Source organism: Acomys minous, assembly GCF_964271855.1.
Source record: "Acomys minous genome assembly, chromosome: 13".
Taxonomy (NCBI): Eukaryota; Metazoa; Chordata; class Mammalia; order Rodentia; family Muridae; genus Acomys; species Acomys minous.
This window is the reverse complement of record NC_140495.1, coordinates 8998689-9015476: the sequence shown is the minus strand read 5'-3', so window position 1 is coordinate 9015476 and position 16788 is coordinate 8998689. Positions and strand designations below refer to the sequence as shown.

General features: G+C 38.7%; 1 protein-coding gene across 1 annotated transcript in view; it reads right to left on the bottom strand.

Moving 5' to 3' along the window:
- Positions 1–16788, bottom strand: part of STT3B (STT3 oligosaccharyltransferase complex catalytic subunit B) — a 69811-nt gene that overhangs the window by 33046 nt on the left and 19977 nt on the right. Inside the window, exons 2-3 of the mRNA XM_084754236.1 lie at positions 8589–8697; positions 5135–5422 (exon numbers count right to left, since the gene is read on the bottom strand). Of these exons, the coding sequence (XP_084610362.1) occupies positions 5135–5422; positions 8589–8697 (397 nt within the window). The remainder of the gene's footprint in view (positions 1–5134; positions 5423–8588; positions 8698–16788) is intronic.

Below are 16788 nucleotides of genomic sequence, written 5' to 3'. Positions count from 1 at the left end.
AGTTCATAGAAATAAATCTTAAGAGTAGATACAGAATATATAAATGCAAAGCAGCAAACTTTGATTAAAGAAATAAAAATATTTTAATATAGAAATATTCTATGTTTATGTTAGGAATGCTCAGTATAACCAAATGTTTTTGGCTGAAAAGCCAAATTAATTCAAAAGTCTCTGTAGAAAGGCAAAAAGACTTAGAAATGCCTTTTAATGGATTTTAAGACTTACAAATTACAGTGGTCAATACAGTCAAAAGGATCACTAAATATAAATCACATAAATATAAAACAAAAGGTAGGAGGCTGGAGAGATAGCTCAGGGGACAGAAGCACACACTGTTTGGGCAGAGGACTTGCTTCAGTTCTAGGACTCCTGGAGGTTCACAACTAACTGCCTGAAACTCCAACTCCTGAGGATCCAATGCCTTCCTCTATCCTTATAAACCTTTATACATGTGGTGTGTGCGTGCACGCACACACCAAGAAATAATTTAAAAATTTTAAATTAGCTGTAACATTTCTAAAACAGAACACAATTAGAGAAGATGTACGTATGTATCTATGGCGCATGTACTTGAACAATCTCTTGTGTGTTGTGTAAACGTTGTCTTTGTTATCATTCAAATTTGGATCTCTGCCCTGGCAGAGACTTGAGAACAGGCTGGACTTTGGTATTGTTGTTATTATGGCTGCATCATATTTTGTAAACAATCCCTCCAACACCTTCTGATTGGTTTAATAAAGAGCTGAATGTCCTAGAGCAAAGGTGGAATTTCTAGGCAAAGATAGGAACTCTGGGGAAGAATTAGGTGTAGGGGATTCAATGGCCAGATGAGGAAGAAAGAACAGATTCTGGGACTGAGAGAAGAGGCAATGAGCCATGTGGCAGGACACAGATTAGTATAAACAGGTTGATTTAAGTTATAAGAGCTAGTTGGGGACAAGCCTAAGCTAAGACCAAGCTTTCATATTAATGAAAAGTCTCCATGTCATTACTGGGCACTGGTGGACCAAAGAAAGTCACATTACAATTGGCACCCAATATATGTGTGTATGGATATATGAATGTATTTACATATACATATATACACCTTTGTTGTAAGTAGTGCATGTGTGTGTGCATGTGCGCACGTGTACCGTGTTCCTCAGTTCCAACTTCAACACCACATAAAACCAGGTGTGGTGACACATGTGTATAATCACAGCCCTAGAAAGATAGAGGAGGAGGAGCAAAGTTCAAGGTCATCCTACACTACAAAGTGAATAAGAAATATTTATAAGCACAGGCTATCTTGTTTAAGTTCACAGTACTAACAGATCTATCCAATTCTTGTGGAAAGAGAATTTTGTTTCACCTTAACAATGAAGAGAATCAACCCCTTCAGCAGCCTACAAAGCATCAAGTTTTTGTGAAGTTAACAGGCAACTAAAGCAATGAGGAATGAATAAGCAAGCATTAGGATAGCTAATGACCTCAGACACAAAAGCAGCTTCACACCAGGTTGTCATGGCAAAGATTTAGAGGGACTCAGCCTTCTTAGTGACACTGTTAGTCACGGGGGGAAATCAGAAATATTGGACTTAGAGCTAGGGGTGTAGCTCAGTGAGTGGCAGAGCGCATGCTTGGCATATACAAGACTCTAGGTTTAGTCCTCAGCATAATAAAAAGGAGAACTTTTAACTAAATTTAATGATGGAATACAGATCAGTGGTAGGATGCTTGTGAGCATGTGCAAGGACCTGCACTCCAGTACTGAAGGGGAAAAAGAAAAGAAAAGAAGAAAAGAAAGAGAGAGAGAGAGAGAGAGGGAGAGAGAGGGAGAGAGAGAGAGAAACCAACGATCAAAAGAGTTCAGGAAATTTGTGAAATCCTTGTGCATTTGTTCAAAAATTAGGAAAAAAAACTGCATACAACATTTACAGCATCATCATTTAAAATAGGGAAAATAACTAAAGATTGAATAAATACAATGTGCTATTATAATATAATGAAATATTATTTCATCTTAAAAAATACATGAAACATCTATAATGCAACATGGATCAACCTTGAAAAGTCTGTTAAGGGAAAAAAAACCTAGATATTAAAAGTCAATATACAATATATTCTTTACATGGAATTCATACACACTCAAGAGGTAAAAGGCAGACTACTGCTTTGTGAAAGACAGGAATGAGAAGTTAATGACTGAAGATGGATATAAAATTCCAATTCCAAGTGGACCAAAGACCACAATCTAAGAGCCAAAACTGAAAATGCTAATAGAAAAAACGGAAAGCACCACCAGACTTAGATATATTCTCTGATTAGGAGTCCAATAGCTCAGGAAAGAACAACACTTGACAAATAGGATGGCATCAAATTATGACTGGTTCAAGCCTATGGCTTTTGTCCCGTTGAAATCTGCCATAGTAGCAAAATACAGCTTTTCCTAAAATTGAGACAAGTCTTCCTATGTAGTCCTGGGTGGCCTGGAACTTGATATATAAACCAAGATCTGGTTGCCTCTTTCTCCAGAGTGCTGGGATTAAAAACATGAGTCACCATGCCTAAATGGAGTACTTTTTTTGTTTTGTTTTTGCTTTTGAGGACAGGTTTTTTGCTCTGTGTAGCTGTGGCTGTCCTGGACTTACTTTGCAGATCAGGCTGGCCTTGAACTCAAGAGACCCACGTGCCTCTGGCTCCCTGAATGCTGGGATCACAGGCGTGCACCACCACACCTGGCTTGATTTATTTTTTTATATACATATGTGAGTGTGTGGATTTCTCTCTCTGTGCTGGAGTACTCTTAGTGTGGCTATGTTATACACCACTTAAAGGCACATTTCTCTCTCTTTGCTAATGACTTATTGTTATTTATTTTTATACAGTATGGAAATAATCCTCCCATTCAAGTTCAAAATGGGTCATAAACATAAATAATTAATTTGGCTTAGGAACTGCTACCAAATATACATACAATGGCAGTGCAAGACATTTTGCAAAGGAGACTAGAGCCGTCAACAAGAGCGTAGTGGGTACCATCAGAAGTTGACTGGTCAAAAGAGAGCAATCATTAAAGCTGGTGGAAATTTGAAATGACAGTTATGGAAAGTGATATAGTGGCCCATAAAACACTAAAAATACAAGTGTATACTTTAGGCTTCTACCTATCGAATTAGCCAAAGTCAATGAGACAAAAGGTAGAATAGTTGCATTTTACAAGATATGGGTGGATAATATGGATGGTCACAAAACATTATATATATAATATATATATATATAATTGCTAAACTGTGACATTTGGTAAATGTTATATTCTATATATTTTATCATAATAACAAAGTAAATATATGTGTAACAAGTATGCTAAACACAAAAAGCAAGACACTAAACATCCTGTGTAGTAAGATTTCATTTATGTGAAATGTCCAGACTAGGTAAAGCGATAAGACAAAACTAATGAGACATTGAGATGTCTCAGAGTGTGAAAAACACTTGCCTTGCAAGTCGGATGGTGCGAGTTTGATCTTTAGATACATGTAAAGGTGGAAGGAGAGAACCAGTTCCACACATCGTTCTTTGGCCTCCACATGTGTGCCACAGCATACATGAGCCTCCGCAACCCCACCATACAAAAGCAGCAATAAATAAAACTTTACCATGCAGGTGCATGATTACAGCAGAACATCAAGAGAGAGAACTGAGAAAGACAGGACTGAGGTCTAAGCACAATTTATAAACTAATGTTTCCATCAGCAATAGTGTTCACAGCTGTACAGCACTGAATATGGCAAAAATGGATTAAATGTATAATCTTTAAAATAACACAAATAAAATTTATTACACTTTTCAAAAAAAATGTTATAGGTTAAAAGGTAGCTGAAATTTCAGTCAGGACACTACTTCTTCAATAGTTGTTACAGAAAACGAAGCATAAGAAAGACTCCAGAAGCCAGGGATAGCACACAGCTACGGTCCTAGCACTGGGCGGCAGAGGCACAGGCGGGAGCTTGAGGCCAGTGTCAGTTTCATACACATCCCAAGACCTTGTTAGCGACAAACGGGGTTAGAGTCCATGTTGTTTCTAAATGAGCTTTGTTCCTTCATACACATCTGCTGTACCAATCTCTCACAACAGGGTCCATGAGAACACCAGATGCGATAACTGGAACAGTTAACAACCTGTCTATCCAAGGTGTGACTTTCCGATCAATGCCGTTATTTACTTCAGATAATTTTATTTAAAAAATGTAAGCGTCACACAACGAATCTCCGTCAATGTTATTCATACATCCTCAGGAAAAATGTGTTATGAAGTTGATGCACAGTCTCCTTGTTGTTGTACTTTTGCTACAAACAATATAAAAACTAATTTGTATTGTTTAAATGTTACATTCATGATTTATCATATCATGACTTTTCTACCACAAGTTTTTCTGCTGGCATTATATTAATAAGATCTATCCACGAATACATAACATTATTTTTAGCATTAAAGCTTATATAATTAAAAGACATTCAAAGAGTTTGCAAAAATTTAAGTTTAGGGGTAGTGTTTTTGGTTTTTTCTCCCCAACTGCATGAGTAAATTAAAAGAGCTTTTAAAGACTTTTTTAAAAATGACAACAGCAGCACTACTGTGTCGTACTGCTGCTGTCATACTCACATGGGTGCTTTTCTCTCTTTTCAACTCAAGATCAAGAGACCTTCTCTGCAGATCACACAGTAGCATTCTTCCTGGGATTCCAGGCCAGGTCAAAGCAAAAGTACACACAAGCCAAGTAGCTTATAAGGGAACTTAAATTATTAAAGACAAAGTGATCCTGTCATTCATCTAGCTACCTAAAAATATAGTTAAATGTATAAAAAGTACTCACCTAAAAAGGCTTCTGATGCCTCTTTTTTTGAACTATAACTTATAAGGTAGATACAATAAGATTATTGTGTAAATTAAAATTTATGTAGGCATATTAACTCAGTTATATATACAGAAAATGTGTCTGGTATGCTTTTAAATGTTACCTATTGTTAAATTTATTGTGAATAGCAACAGATCTTTGTGCAGCTCTACTGGTAAAAGACACATGTCTAACCTAAAGACTTAAGGCAGAAGGTCACCAGCATTAAGGGTGGCTAAACATTAAGTGGTACTTACCCATAAGTAGTAAGTGAATTGAAGCGCAAAAATTGCAATGCCTTCATTATCAAAGGATCCTGCCACTGACCGTGATATGTACCCCGGTACAATAGCAATAAAACAAGCAGCTAAAAGTCCTGCTCCTTGGTTCCAAAGTTCTCTAGTTAGCAGGAACGTAGATATAGATGTAAGGCCGCTAAAAGTTGGTGCAAGGAATACACATACATCTCTTATGTGAACTGTTATGTTCAATGTATTTAAAATCCAATGAATAAGGCCAGCTGTTATCATCAACCCTGGGTAAACCTAGAAGGGGAGAAAAGAATTTAGTTACTTATAAAACAAGGAGCCCAAAATAACAGTATTCATTCCTTTTTTTTTTTTTTTTTAAAGTACACATCATTTGTAGTTTAGATCAAGAGAAAGAGCTTTCCCTTTTACATGATACAAAATAAAATATTTTAGGAATAGAATCAAAGAACAAACTCATATACAGAATATACAATTAAATAAAGAGCAGAGAGAATATAAAACAAGAGTAATTAAAATGAAAATATGTAATGATTTTTATTCCATTAATTATCTTTCTCACTTCTGAGCACTGTCTTAGTCATTTATTTTTCAGGACTGGGATTTTTAATACTCTAGTGTTCTTCTTACTGTGTATACATAAAAAAGAAGTGATAATTATAAATAAGCCTCCCCTACTTTTAAATCTGAGATTCAGAAAGTAAACACCTCTAGCTAAGAAAAACCAATCATTTGGGAACCAAATACCAAAAGGCTTAGAGCACTATATTCAAAGCATCAATGCTGGGAGGGAAGATAAACATACCGACACACCTACCCTTAAGCCAAAAAAGAGCAGCAAACGTAAGATTTGGTATTGAGGGTATTCATTCTGAATTACTCCTCAGTGACTCAAATATGTGTTTATATGTGCATTTTCAACTGTACCCTCAAAAGCTCTTTCTCCCCAAGACCAGAATCACGAAGATAATGTCACACACTCACTCTCTGGCTATCCTATTTCAATGTTGTCTTGACATCAACATCCCCCCAGCCCTTGTCTCCCCCCCACCCCCCCGCCGGCGCTTCTTCTCCCTGACATTTACTATCACTGAACTACCTATAAATCTTATTTTTAACTGCTCAACCTCATGAGAATATAAGCTTCAGAAGAATAAGAAATGTATTTCAGCAGCAAGAACAATACAAGTATAGAGTGGATATTCAGTGTCTAGTAAATGCAGAGTAATAGGATTGAGAGGAGAAAAACAGTATAGTAAGTCATTACAACAATTCTCAAAAAATTCTTTTACATTTCATATTCAATACTAATTCCTACTGTATGATTTTGTCAGCAGTACAGAAAGAAAATAGACACGAACTTGAAAATGCTTTTTAATGTATGTCAACATATCCATCAACGATCGAAGATGGACCTAATGTACGAGAATCATCAAAACCAAAGACTCCTAACAACAAAGCCGTACTCAAGCTTAGAGCTAGAGAGATGGCACAATGCCTAAGAGTATAACTTGCTCTTGCAGAGAGGACTCAGGTTTGGCTCCCAGCACCTGATAGTTCATTACTGTACACAACTCTGGTTTCTATGGTTCCAACCCATCTTCTGACCTCTGCAGGCCCTAGGCACTATGGTGCACATACACAAATGCTAATTTAAAACTGAATACATACATATGTATATAAAATCAAACTTAAAGAGAAAAGGGTACTCTCTAGATGTAAAAAAAAAAAAAAAAAGAAAGAAAAAGAAAGGTAGGTATTCATGTCACTAGAATCCACAAGAAAGAAAGAAAAAAGAAAGGAAAGGAAAAAAGCCCAATAAACCAGAGGTTTGAGTGGTTTAAACTTGATCGGGGAGCCAGAGAAAAGGCCTAGTTCCCAGCAAAGTCAGATTCTGTTTATGAAACTAACCTGGATAAACTCTTCTCATTTACAGGAAGTCAGGACAGACCTCTGCCTTGAGGTCTAAGTAGGAACAAAGTCCAACAGAGCTAAGACTGTTCCCAAACTGCTGTAATATCAGAAGCTTCAAAATGGGGCTGGATATGGCTCAGATGGTAATACATGTAAAAGCATGAAGACCTGGCTCCATCACCAAGCCTGATGTAAAAAACATCGAGTGTTGTTGGCACATTCTTGTAGTCCCGGTTCAGGGAGATGGGGAATGGCAGAGGCAGGAAGATACCTGCAGTTTGCTGGTCAGTCAACCTAGCTCAGTTAGAGAGCTTCAGGCCAGTGAGAGACGCTGCTCAAACAACAACAATCACCACCACCACCACCCAAAGGTGGACAGCACCCAGGGAACATCTGTGGCTGACTTCTGACCTCCACATGTACCTGTGCATTCACATACATATGTGCGTTCACTTTTTCTAAACATGGAGGGAACGTGGACTAAATTAGAATGTATTTTAGGTTACAATCAAGTCTCAAGAATTTAAAGGTCTAAAAAAGTTACATAATATTTGCTAACTACAATCCATTTGAAAAATTTAAAAAATCACCACAAAAGCCTTGTTTAAAAGTTAAATACAATTCTAAGCAGACATGGTGGCTCACACCTATAATTCCATCATTTGGGAGGCTGAGGCAGAAGGATTACTGTTGAATTTAAGACTGGCATTGGCTACAGAGTGAGCATAAAAGAAAATAAAAGCTCACAAGTAGAAAGAAATTCTAATTGGAATTTAAATGAAAGGATGGTGAAAACACTACACAAAACTCTGCTAACAGCACCGTGATAATTGTGAATGTGACAACTATGAAACACAACCAATAGTGAAAAAAGGCTGAAAATTAGAGAGAAATCTCAGTGAGTTGGGAAAGGAACATAAAAATAAATTCAAGGATACAGGAAAAAAAGGAGATGACTTTGAATGAATGGTAGAAGAGAGTAAAAGTGTATCTGGAGTGATGCCCAGTGACACTGATAAGGCTCTAGCACAGCCATTCAAGAAGAACTGAGCAAGCACACAGACTTCCACGAGCTGGCATATGTCCGTTCTCTACAAGTTCTCCTTACACACCGACTCCTACATGCCGTCCTTCTGGATCCAGAACTCTACACCAGCTATCAAGGTTCAACTATCTAGATTAATTTAGAGGCTTGAGGCTGGAAAAGTTGATTTATTCTGATTTTTTCCAAATTTCTATTTTCTTTCCCTAAAAGCTTTATTTTAAATTTAGTTGCTCAAAAACAAAGCAAAAAGCCACACCCTGGACCTGAGGTGCTTTGTGACAGCAGAGTCTTAATCCAGCCTGTGACACCAGTATGAGATATCCACAAATAAACTGCCAAGAACAGAGTTAAGAAATATTGGCTAATTAACCCTAGAAGATGCATTTGTGAACTATTTACAGCTTTCAAAGACCTTCATCCCTTCCCAGGTAATAATTTCCTCAATAGTTTACAGTTGACATAAAGAATAGCTAGTATACTTACAGTGCCACCTACTATTCTTCCTAGTGGATACCATGCTCTTTCATCAAACCAATTTAAAAATTCATAGAACCCATGAGATGCAAGATGATGTGTTGATCTATAGTTAAACCTGGAGAAAAGAGAAAAAAATGTTTAAAAATTCTATGCAATATTTCTTAAACTCAAATGATAATATAATCTGAAAATTTCAAACCAATGCTTATACCTTTAGTACAACTAACATCAGTACTCTCTAAAACTCATGTAGGAACCAGTAATGCTCAAATTAACATGTAACCATTGGTGGTGTCCAAGGCAGAGGGCCCAAATTTAACCAGGGATGGGTAGGTTAAGGATCCACAGAATTCATCATTACAAAAGCAGTCCACGACTGAAAAAGGCTAAGAATCATTAATGAGATGGCATCAAACTGAAGAGGAAGTGTGTTATGTATCATCCAAAAACTTACACAGAACAATAAAAGAGTGGCTTAAAGAATTAGAGAGCAGGGAAAGTACGCTGGTACAGTGAACATGGTCTTGAGGTGTGGTTCAGTTAAAGTTCGAGATGAACCAGTATAAAGCCCCTGGTTCAGCCCCCAGCATCATTTACACACCAGGAATTCATCTCTGATGAGATTAATTATAAATGACCATGAGAAGAAACAAAACTAAGGAAACCAAAGCCTAAAATGCAAGCAGAAGAAAAACGCAAAGCGCAGAGGACAGTTGCAGGGCCCCTCTACATTTAGCACAAAGCAGCTACAGAGTGCAGGAAAGACCTGCATCAGGGCTCAGGTAAGGGCGGTGCATCCATCAATCATGCAAGATCCCTTCCTCTACCACTGTCATGGCCAGTAGGCAGCAGAGGCATCTGTCTACGTTAGGGTAACATGTGGACGCAGGAAGCAGCATAGTGCTGGACTCACAAAAGATGCACAGGAAATCCAATCTGTGTATAGCCCTCAAATCAAACAGTTGAGACAGCAAGCACCTTGAAAGTAAGCAGGTGGGCAATAAAAGCAAAGGAGGGCTCCAGAGGACACACGGAATCCATCTCTAGAGCAGCCTGAATGACTACAGGTTACAGTACTACATGGGCACTGGCTCACACCTCATGGTGTGTGGCTTTGACAGGAAGGCTATGTGTTGTGCTCTAGCTTCTTCACAGCCAAGGTCAGAGGACAACTTACAGGTGTCCTTTCTCTCCTTCCACTGCTCAGAGACTGAAACCAGGTCCTCGCCGCAGCAAGTGTCCTCGTCTTCTGAGCCATCCCATTTATTTATTTATTTATTTATTTATTTATTTATTTATTTATTTTGTGTACAACACTCTGCTTGCATGTGTGCCTGCCCGCCAGAAGAGGGAAATAGATCTCATTATCGATGGGAATGAGCCTCCACGTGGTTGCTGGGAATTGAACTCAGGACCTCTGGAAGAGCAGACTATACTCTTAATCTCCGAGCCATCTCTCCAGCCTGAGCCATCTTATTTTGTAAATACTTAGTTTCCCTTTATTTATGTGCATGTGAGTTTGTGTACATGCAGGTGCCCACGGAGAGCAGAGGGTGTCAAGTACCCAAGAGCTGGAGCTGTAAGCAGTTGTGAGCCACCTGTTGTGGTTGCTAAGAATTTAACCCAGATCCCCTACAGTAACAAGAACAATACCCACTCTTAACTGCTGAGCCACCTATCTCTCCAGCTCCACCATGCCCTGGTGGTGTTTTCTAAACACAGATTCTTTACATTAATCCAAATTTATCTTTGGGGGAAGGGCAATGGGACTAGTGGTTTTGGGTTTTTTTTTCCCCAAATAAAAGACAAATAGTACTCAAGGGGAAGTGGGATAGAAAAATAATGCTCTGCTATAGCATAGACACTGCTTATTTTCTTCATGGCTAACAGTTAAAGTTTACCAATTAGATCTTTAGCAGACCTAGAACTGATCATTACTACAGCTTTGAATTAAATCTTGGTATTTGAGAGAATGTTTTTACTACTAGTTTTTGGGTTGCCTCTTTGAATTTCTTTCTTTTTTTTTTTTTTTTTTTTTTCCTGTTTGGTTTTTTGATACAGGGTCTTAATGTGTATCTCTGACTGGACTGATACTATAGAGCAAATTCCTCTTGCCTCAGATTCTTCACATTAATTTTAAAGTAAGTTTGTCAGCTCCACCCAAGATACCTGGTAAATTCCACTTAATCTCAAGTAAATTTGGGAAAAATTAACATCTTCATGATATTCAATTCAAGAATATGGCTGATATCCATTCATGTCTTCTTGAATGTTGCTATACAAATTGTAGCATTTCACCTTACAAATCTTGAACACCTTAGCTTAAATTTAATCTCGTCTCTCCTCCCAGCCCCCTCTCTTTCCCCGAGATAGGGTTTCTCTGTTAGCCTTGGCTGTCCTGTACTCCCTTTGTAGACCAGGCTGGCCTCAAATTCACAAAGATCAGTCTGCCTCTACCTCCCAAGTGCTGTGATTAAAGGTGTGTGCCAGGCTTTAATCTCATCTCTAATGCTGTCTTTACATCTAAAATATCTGACATGTTGACAATAATCTGTTGATATTTTCACAATGACTGTGTAACTAAAAACCCTATATATACTTATGAACATAACACTAGATTCTACTAAATTTTAAAGATGGAAAATAATGAGTATCCTGGCACTAAAAATAAAGAGACATCTCGAAGATTCTGAAAGTTTTAAGAACTGTCAACAAGAGGTCCCAAGCTCCCATCTCACTCTACCCCTCTCACTCTACCCCTTCAGTATCCCTGTAACTACCAATCTTGTCAATGACAAAAGCACAAAGGCATACAGGTAAATACCAGTTTACTCAAAACACCATTAAGTTCCAAAATGAAATAAATTACTGGGTTTCCAATTTCAGAAACAGAATATTTTTTTCAGTAAAATCTTCATGAACTCAGAAGAGAAACTTAATTTCAAGCTTAAATCTATAGCTTTGGATTATAGCAATAGTAATAGTTTATTTTTGTACAAGTATTTCTTGCTGTTACACAATATTCATTAAGATGCCAAAGTTTCTTTAGGGACTAAGAAAATTCTGGCTCCTGGTCTAGGTACTACATACTAAGTCTCTACTTCCCTCATGGTTACATTAAACAGGAAGCGCCACAATCTAAACTTGTAACTTACTACAAATCTGTTGCAGATTGGGTTGTTACTGCTAAGTATAGTCTGGTTATTTTCTTTCATGCAAATTCTCAGTTGCAGCACTACAAATCCAATCCAAAGCAAACATAAGAGGTATTTAGATTAACTGTAAGGCTATTCTTTTTCTAGTATAATAAACTAAAATAAATATCAATCCCCTTCTATTTTTAGAATGGTCTTTCTCAGTGCACACCTGCCACACACACATTTTATTCTCTCTTCTTTAAACAGTCATTCAGCTGAGATTTGTAATTATCCTCAAAGCGTCTCTGACGATTCTACCTCCCTGCACCCCAGGCCATTTTAATGTGTATTTTGTACCGTGGAAGGACTTCAGGCTCCTGGCACTTTGCTAATGAGAGCTAAGTAATGCCTGCACAATTCATTCTTCTAGGCACCCTAGCACTCAAGTTTTTGTGCCTTATCCTAAAAATCAATCTGCTGGGGGAGGAACTCCCCAGCTTCAAGCATGCTGGCAAATGCTCTGCCACCAAGCTACAAACCCACTCGTTGTTTTAACATTATATGGTGTATGTAAAATATGAGCTAGAAAAGCTGGAAACTAATTTTCACCTAACTTACAGCTACTGCAGTAAGTCAGAGCAGGTTTTAGTCAGCACGTGTGCTACAATTAGCACTGAAAGGAAAACAAGTTTCAGAAGGGCCAGCTCTGTCCTTGGTTTTATAACATGTTTCTCCTCCAAAAACTATCTAATGTATGTATGCAATCAATCAACTACTGTGTGCTTCTTGAGAAGAGATGTAAGAATTATTATTTTTCCCAACATTTATTAAAATGATTGTCAAGGGCCTGTAACTAAATCCTACTCTTTTCACCCTTTGTGGGTAGAGACAGCCTCTCAGCTATGTAGCTTGGGTTAATCTGAAACTTGTAATGCAGACCAGATTGGCATCCAACTCAGAGATATGCCTGCCTCTGCTTCCCAAAGGCGTGTGCCGCCTCACCTGGTTCTAATCATTTCTGTATCATTCTCATATCCAAGGTCAGTATGTTTTTAGAAGAATACAGCAGATACTGCAGCTATTTAGAAACCAGCCTTTATAAAAATTCATTCATTTTAAATGATACCCAGTAGGAAGCAATCAAGGATCTCAAGCATTTAGCACTGAAAGGGCACACCCATACAAGGCAGTTGAGAAATAAACATTGTCTCACATCTGAAATGTCGAGTTCACAAATCTGTTACACCCAAGACAGGAGTACAAGTCTAATTCGGCCTTTGCAAATCAAACCTAAGACACACTGCAGAAAGAATCAATTAGGACCAGAGAAAGGCAGCTGGGACCAATGCTGGTGATAGAAAAAACAGAAAGGACCAGGTGTGATGGCTTGTGTAATCCCAGAGATGAGAAAGGAGCAATCCCAGGCCAGCCTGAGCTGTCTCTAAAGAAACCCAAAATGCCAAAAAAAAAAAAAAAAAAAAAAAAAAAAAAAAAAAAAGGGGGGGTTCTTTAAGGGAGAATGGAGTAGATGGAAGGTTATACTAAGCACTGCAGTGTGTCAGCACAGTCCCTTTACCACCAAGTAAAGCCTGCAATCACCTCTCTCTGGTTTTAATTTGCTTTAAGTGGAGAAATTAGGTTAACTATAGTTTGTATTAAAAAAAAAAAAACAAAAACCAGGAAACACAGGCTCCTACAGAAAAACACTAGAATAAACAGCACACACCTCTATACAAGGATACTCTACACCTCACTTCTACAAAGTGATAATCGTTTATGTTTAAAATCCTTCAAGTAACTCATATGTACCAAGCTTCTTTGAGGTTCCAAGAATAGAAGATTAAAAAAGAAAACTCCGCTTTTCTAGAGCTTAAATACAATGAAAACAAAGCAGATCATTATATTTGGGAAAAGTTGCACAGAACAGGAGCAAAATTAGAAGGAGGACAGACTGCTTTCAGCAAAGATAGAGCCCTACCTCACACTGTAAGACACTTAAGGATGAAGCAGTTACTATTCATAGAAACTGAAGCAAATGCAAAGTCCAGAAAGGCGGGCGGTGCCTGTCTTAGTTTGCTGTCTATGCTGTGATAAAACATGTGGACCAAAAGCAATTTGGGAAGGAAAGGGCTTATTTCAGATTATATGTCCCAGTTATAATCCACCATGAAGGGAAGTCAGGGCAGGACCTGGAGGCAGGAACGGAAGCAGAGACCACAAAAGACACTGCTTGCTGGACTGATCCTCAAGGCTTGCTCAACTTTTCTTATACAACCCAGGTCCACCTGCCCAGGGTGGGATCCCCTACAATGAGCTGGTCCTTCTCATACCAATCATTATCAAGAGAATACCATGCAGACTTGCCCACAGGCTAATCTAACGGAGTCATATTCTCCCCAGGTGATCAAGCTGTGGTCACAGTGCCTGAGAGAAGAGTGGTTATGATGTGTGCTTGAAGATTTTTACAATTCTTATAATGTGCTAAATACAGTATTTTTTAAAATATACTCATCTGGCACCCATTCACAAACACAAAACCTTTGAATGAGATGACTGGATTAAGGTCTAGCACCTGGCCAAAGTCCTACAGCTATGCAGTGGCCAGAAGGGCAGCTCTGGCCCCAGAGCCCACATTCTTCAACCTGACAGGATGAAGCAGCAGCAGCAGCAGCAGCAGCAGCGAGGTGACCAGTGCCTGCAGAGGTTCACCTGTATCCCCTTGTGGACACTGTTTACCCCAAGTAGATTTAAAACTGCTTAGAAGTTCCAAAAGGCTCCCCCTGGCTAACGCTCCTGAGAGTGGGATACCAGAATTGGAATACACTTTAAACATAATGTGGTATCCTCTGTTTATTCTGCATTTCTCTGTTATATATCAGGTTCCTACTTAAATCTCATTTAATGAAGGGGTTCAAAACTAAACAGCATTTGGCAGTTTTACAACTATCTATAACTTTGGTTTTAGGGGATCTAGGGGTTCTGATCTCTGTGGCACGAGGGGAGGGGGGGCTCAATACACACAACAATCAATCTTTTTTATTTTTTAAGATGCAATTTGGAGCCAGGTGTGGCAGCACAGACCTTTAATCCCAACACTCAAGCAGCTGAGGCTTGCAAGATCTCTGTGAGTTGGAGGCTAACCTGGACTACAGAGTAAATTCTAGGACAGCCAAGATTACATAGTGAGACTCTGTCTCAAACAAACAAACAAACAAACAAATAAGGCAACTTGGAACCTGAAGCATATGCTTTAAGTTCAGCAAAGGGCTGTGTGCTGCTTCAGAGTTAAACTCTGATAGAGTTATCATATAATCAAGGCCCTTAACAAGCCTTGATTAGCACTACCTCCTAAAGGCCACATGAGTTCAGAAATGTTTCCTTACAGCAAGTGTTACTTTCATAAAGCAAAACCAGAGCAGTGTGTCAACATCTCTGCCCAACCTGGACCTAAGCTCAACTTCTGTCAGTCTTGACAGAACTTTTCTCAGTGAGCTCAAGTCTAATCCGTCCCACTGTGCTGCACACTTTACTTCTTGTCTTATGAAGGGATGTGTAAACATGAGCATAATAGCAATCCTCCCTTTCTGCCAACAAGGCTCAACTTCTCCTCCCACCAGAGACACGTGTCCTACCCAGTATTAAGAACTACTTTGGGAGATCAGCTAATAATAAAAATGTCTGCTGCCACCCCAGTGTGGCAAGGACTTTAGTGCTGAGTGCAGCAGAAGAAAAGGATGGGGAAACATTCTCACACAAAAGCTTGCTCTCTGTGCTTACATGTCTACAGAGAACAAACGGTTAACAGGAATTACTATTTGATCCAAAGAAAAAACCCAGTTTGCCTTCCTAATATACAATAAACATGATTGAAAACTTAGTCGAAATTAGAACACCAAGTCAAAAGGAGAGTGAAAAAAGGCAGGGGCTTAGGGAGGAAGGCAGCCAGCACAGCAGAAGGAACAGAAGCCAGGCAGGGAAGTGGAAAGGTTAAGTCTGGTTTTTCTCTTGTGAGTTACAGCAAAATCTTCCAAGAAATGCAAACACATACTTTGATATGAATAAATTATTAAAGTTCAACAACTCATTCTCAATTTCCTTCTTTGCCTTGTCCTTTACTAAACGTAAAAACCACATCTGACTTATGTCAAGCTTCTCCCTCAATCTTTGCAACTTATTACTGATAAGAGAAACTTATCCATATGCCCAGGCTTTGGAAGTGAGAGAAATAACATTTATATGAAGACTTGTCTTTCTCAAAAAGTCATTTTCTCCTTTGAAACAAAACAAAACTGTAATGTGTATCTCTACTGGCTTTACCTCTTCCATTACAGGAATAGTGTCCCCACCCTAAGGGGCGACTCACCTTCTCCATTACATATTTCAGTTCTCAGCTCTTCCCTGGCTAGTATTACTCTAGTGTTCTGGAAGAGAAAAACAACTTCCCACATAGCCGCAAAGGCTATAGAGTGAAAACTCAAGGAACTTAATCCTTAAACAAAACATATTGCCCTTATGAAAGAAATCTTTCTTTCTTTTTTAAATTTCAGAGCTCTATATTCCTTCCTAAAGAACCCCTCTTAGAAATGGTTAGCCCTATTAGAAAAATCTATGAGCAGTTGCAGAAATACTATTTCTACTACACCTACAACACACATGCTTGCACGCGTGTTCTCTCCCCCCCCCCACACCCACACACACCACACACACACACAAACACACACACAGTGTGTGTGAGAGCCAAGGTAGAAGAGTTTAAAGGATATGCCAAGGCCAACAGGTTCAGACTCTGGCATGCCTAAATTCTGCTCAGAGTTCCTGCCCCACACAGAACAAGCATGTCCTGTATCTAACAAAAAACAGCTTTGCTTAACCGACTGTTTCCCGTTCACCCTTCTTAGACTTCATGTGGAAGTCTTAGACATGTGGAATAGAGAAGCAGGGAGGCCCGTCAGTGCAGCTTGAGAATTATGATACAGTTCTGCAACCAAAAAAGGTCAGACATAGATTAAAAACAGAAACAAAGCTAAGGCACAACAACTACATCAAACACACTGACGACAGTGTTCAAC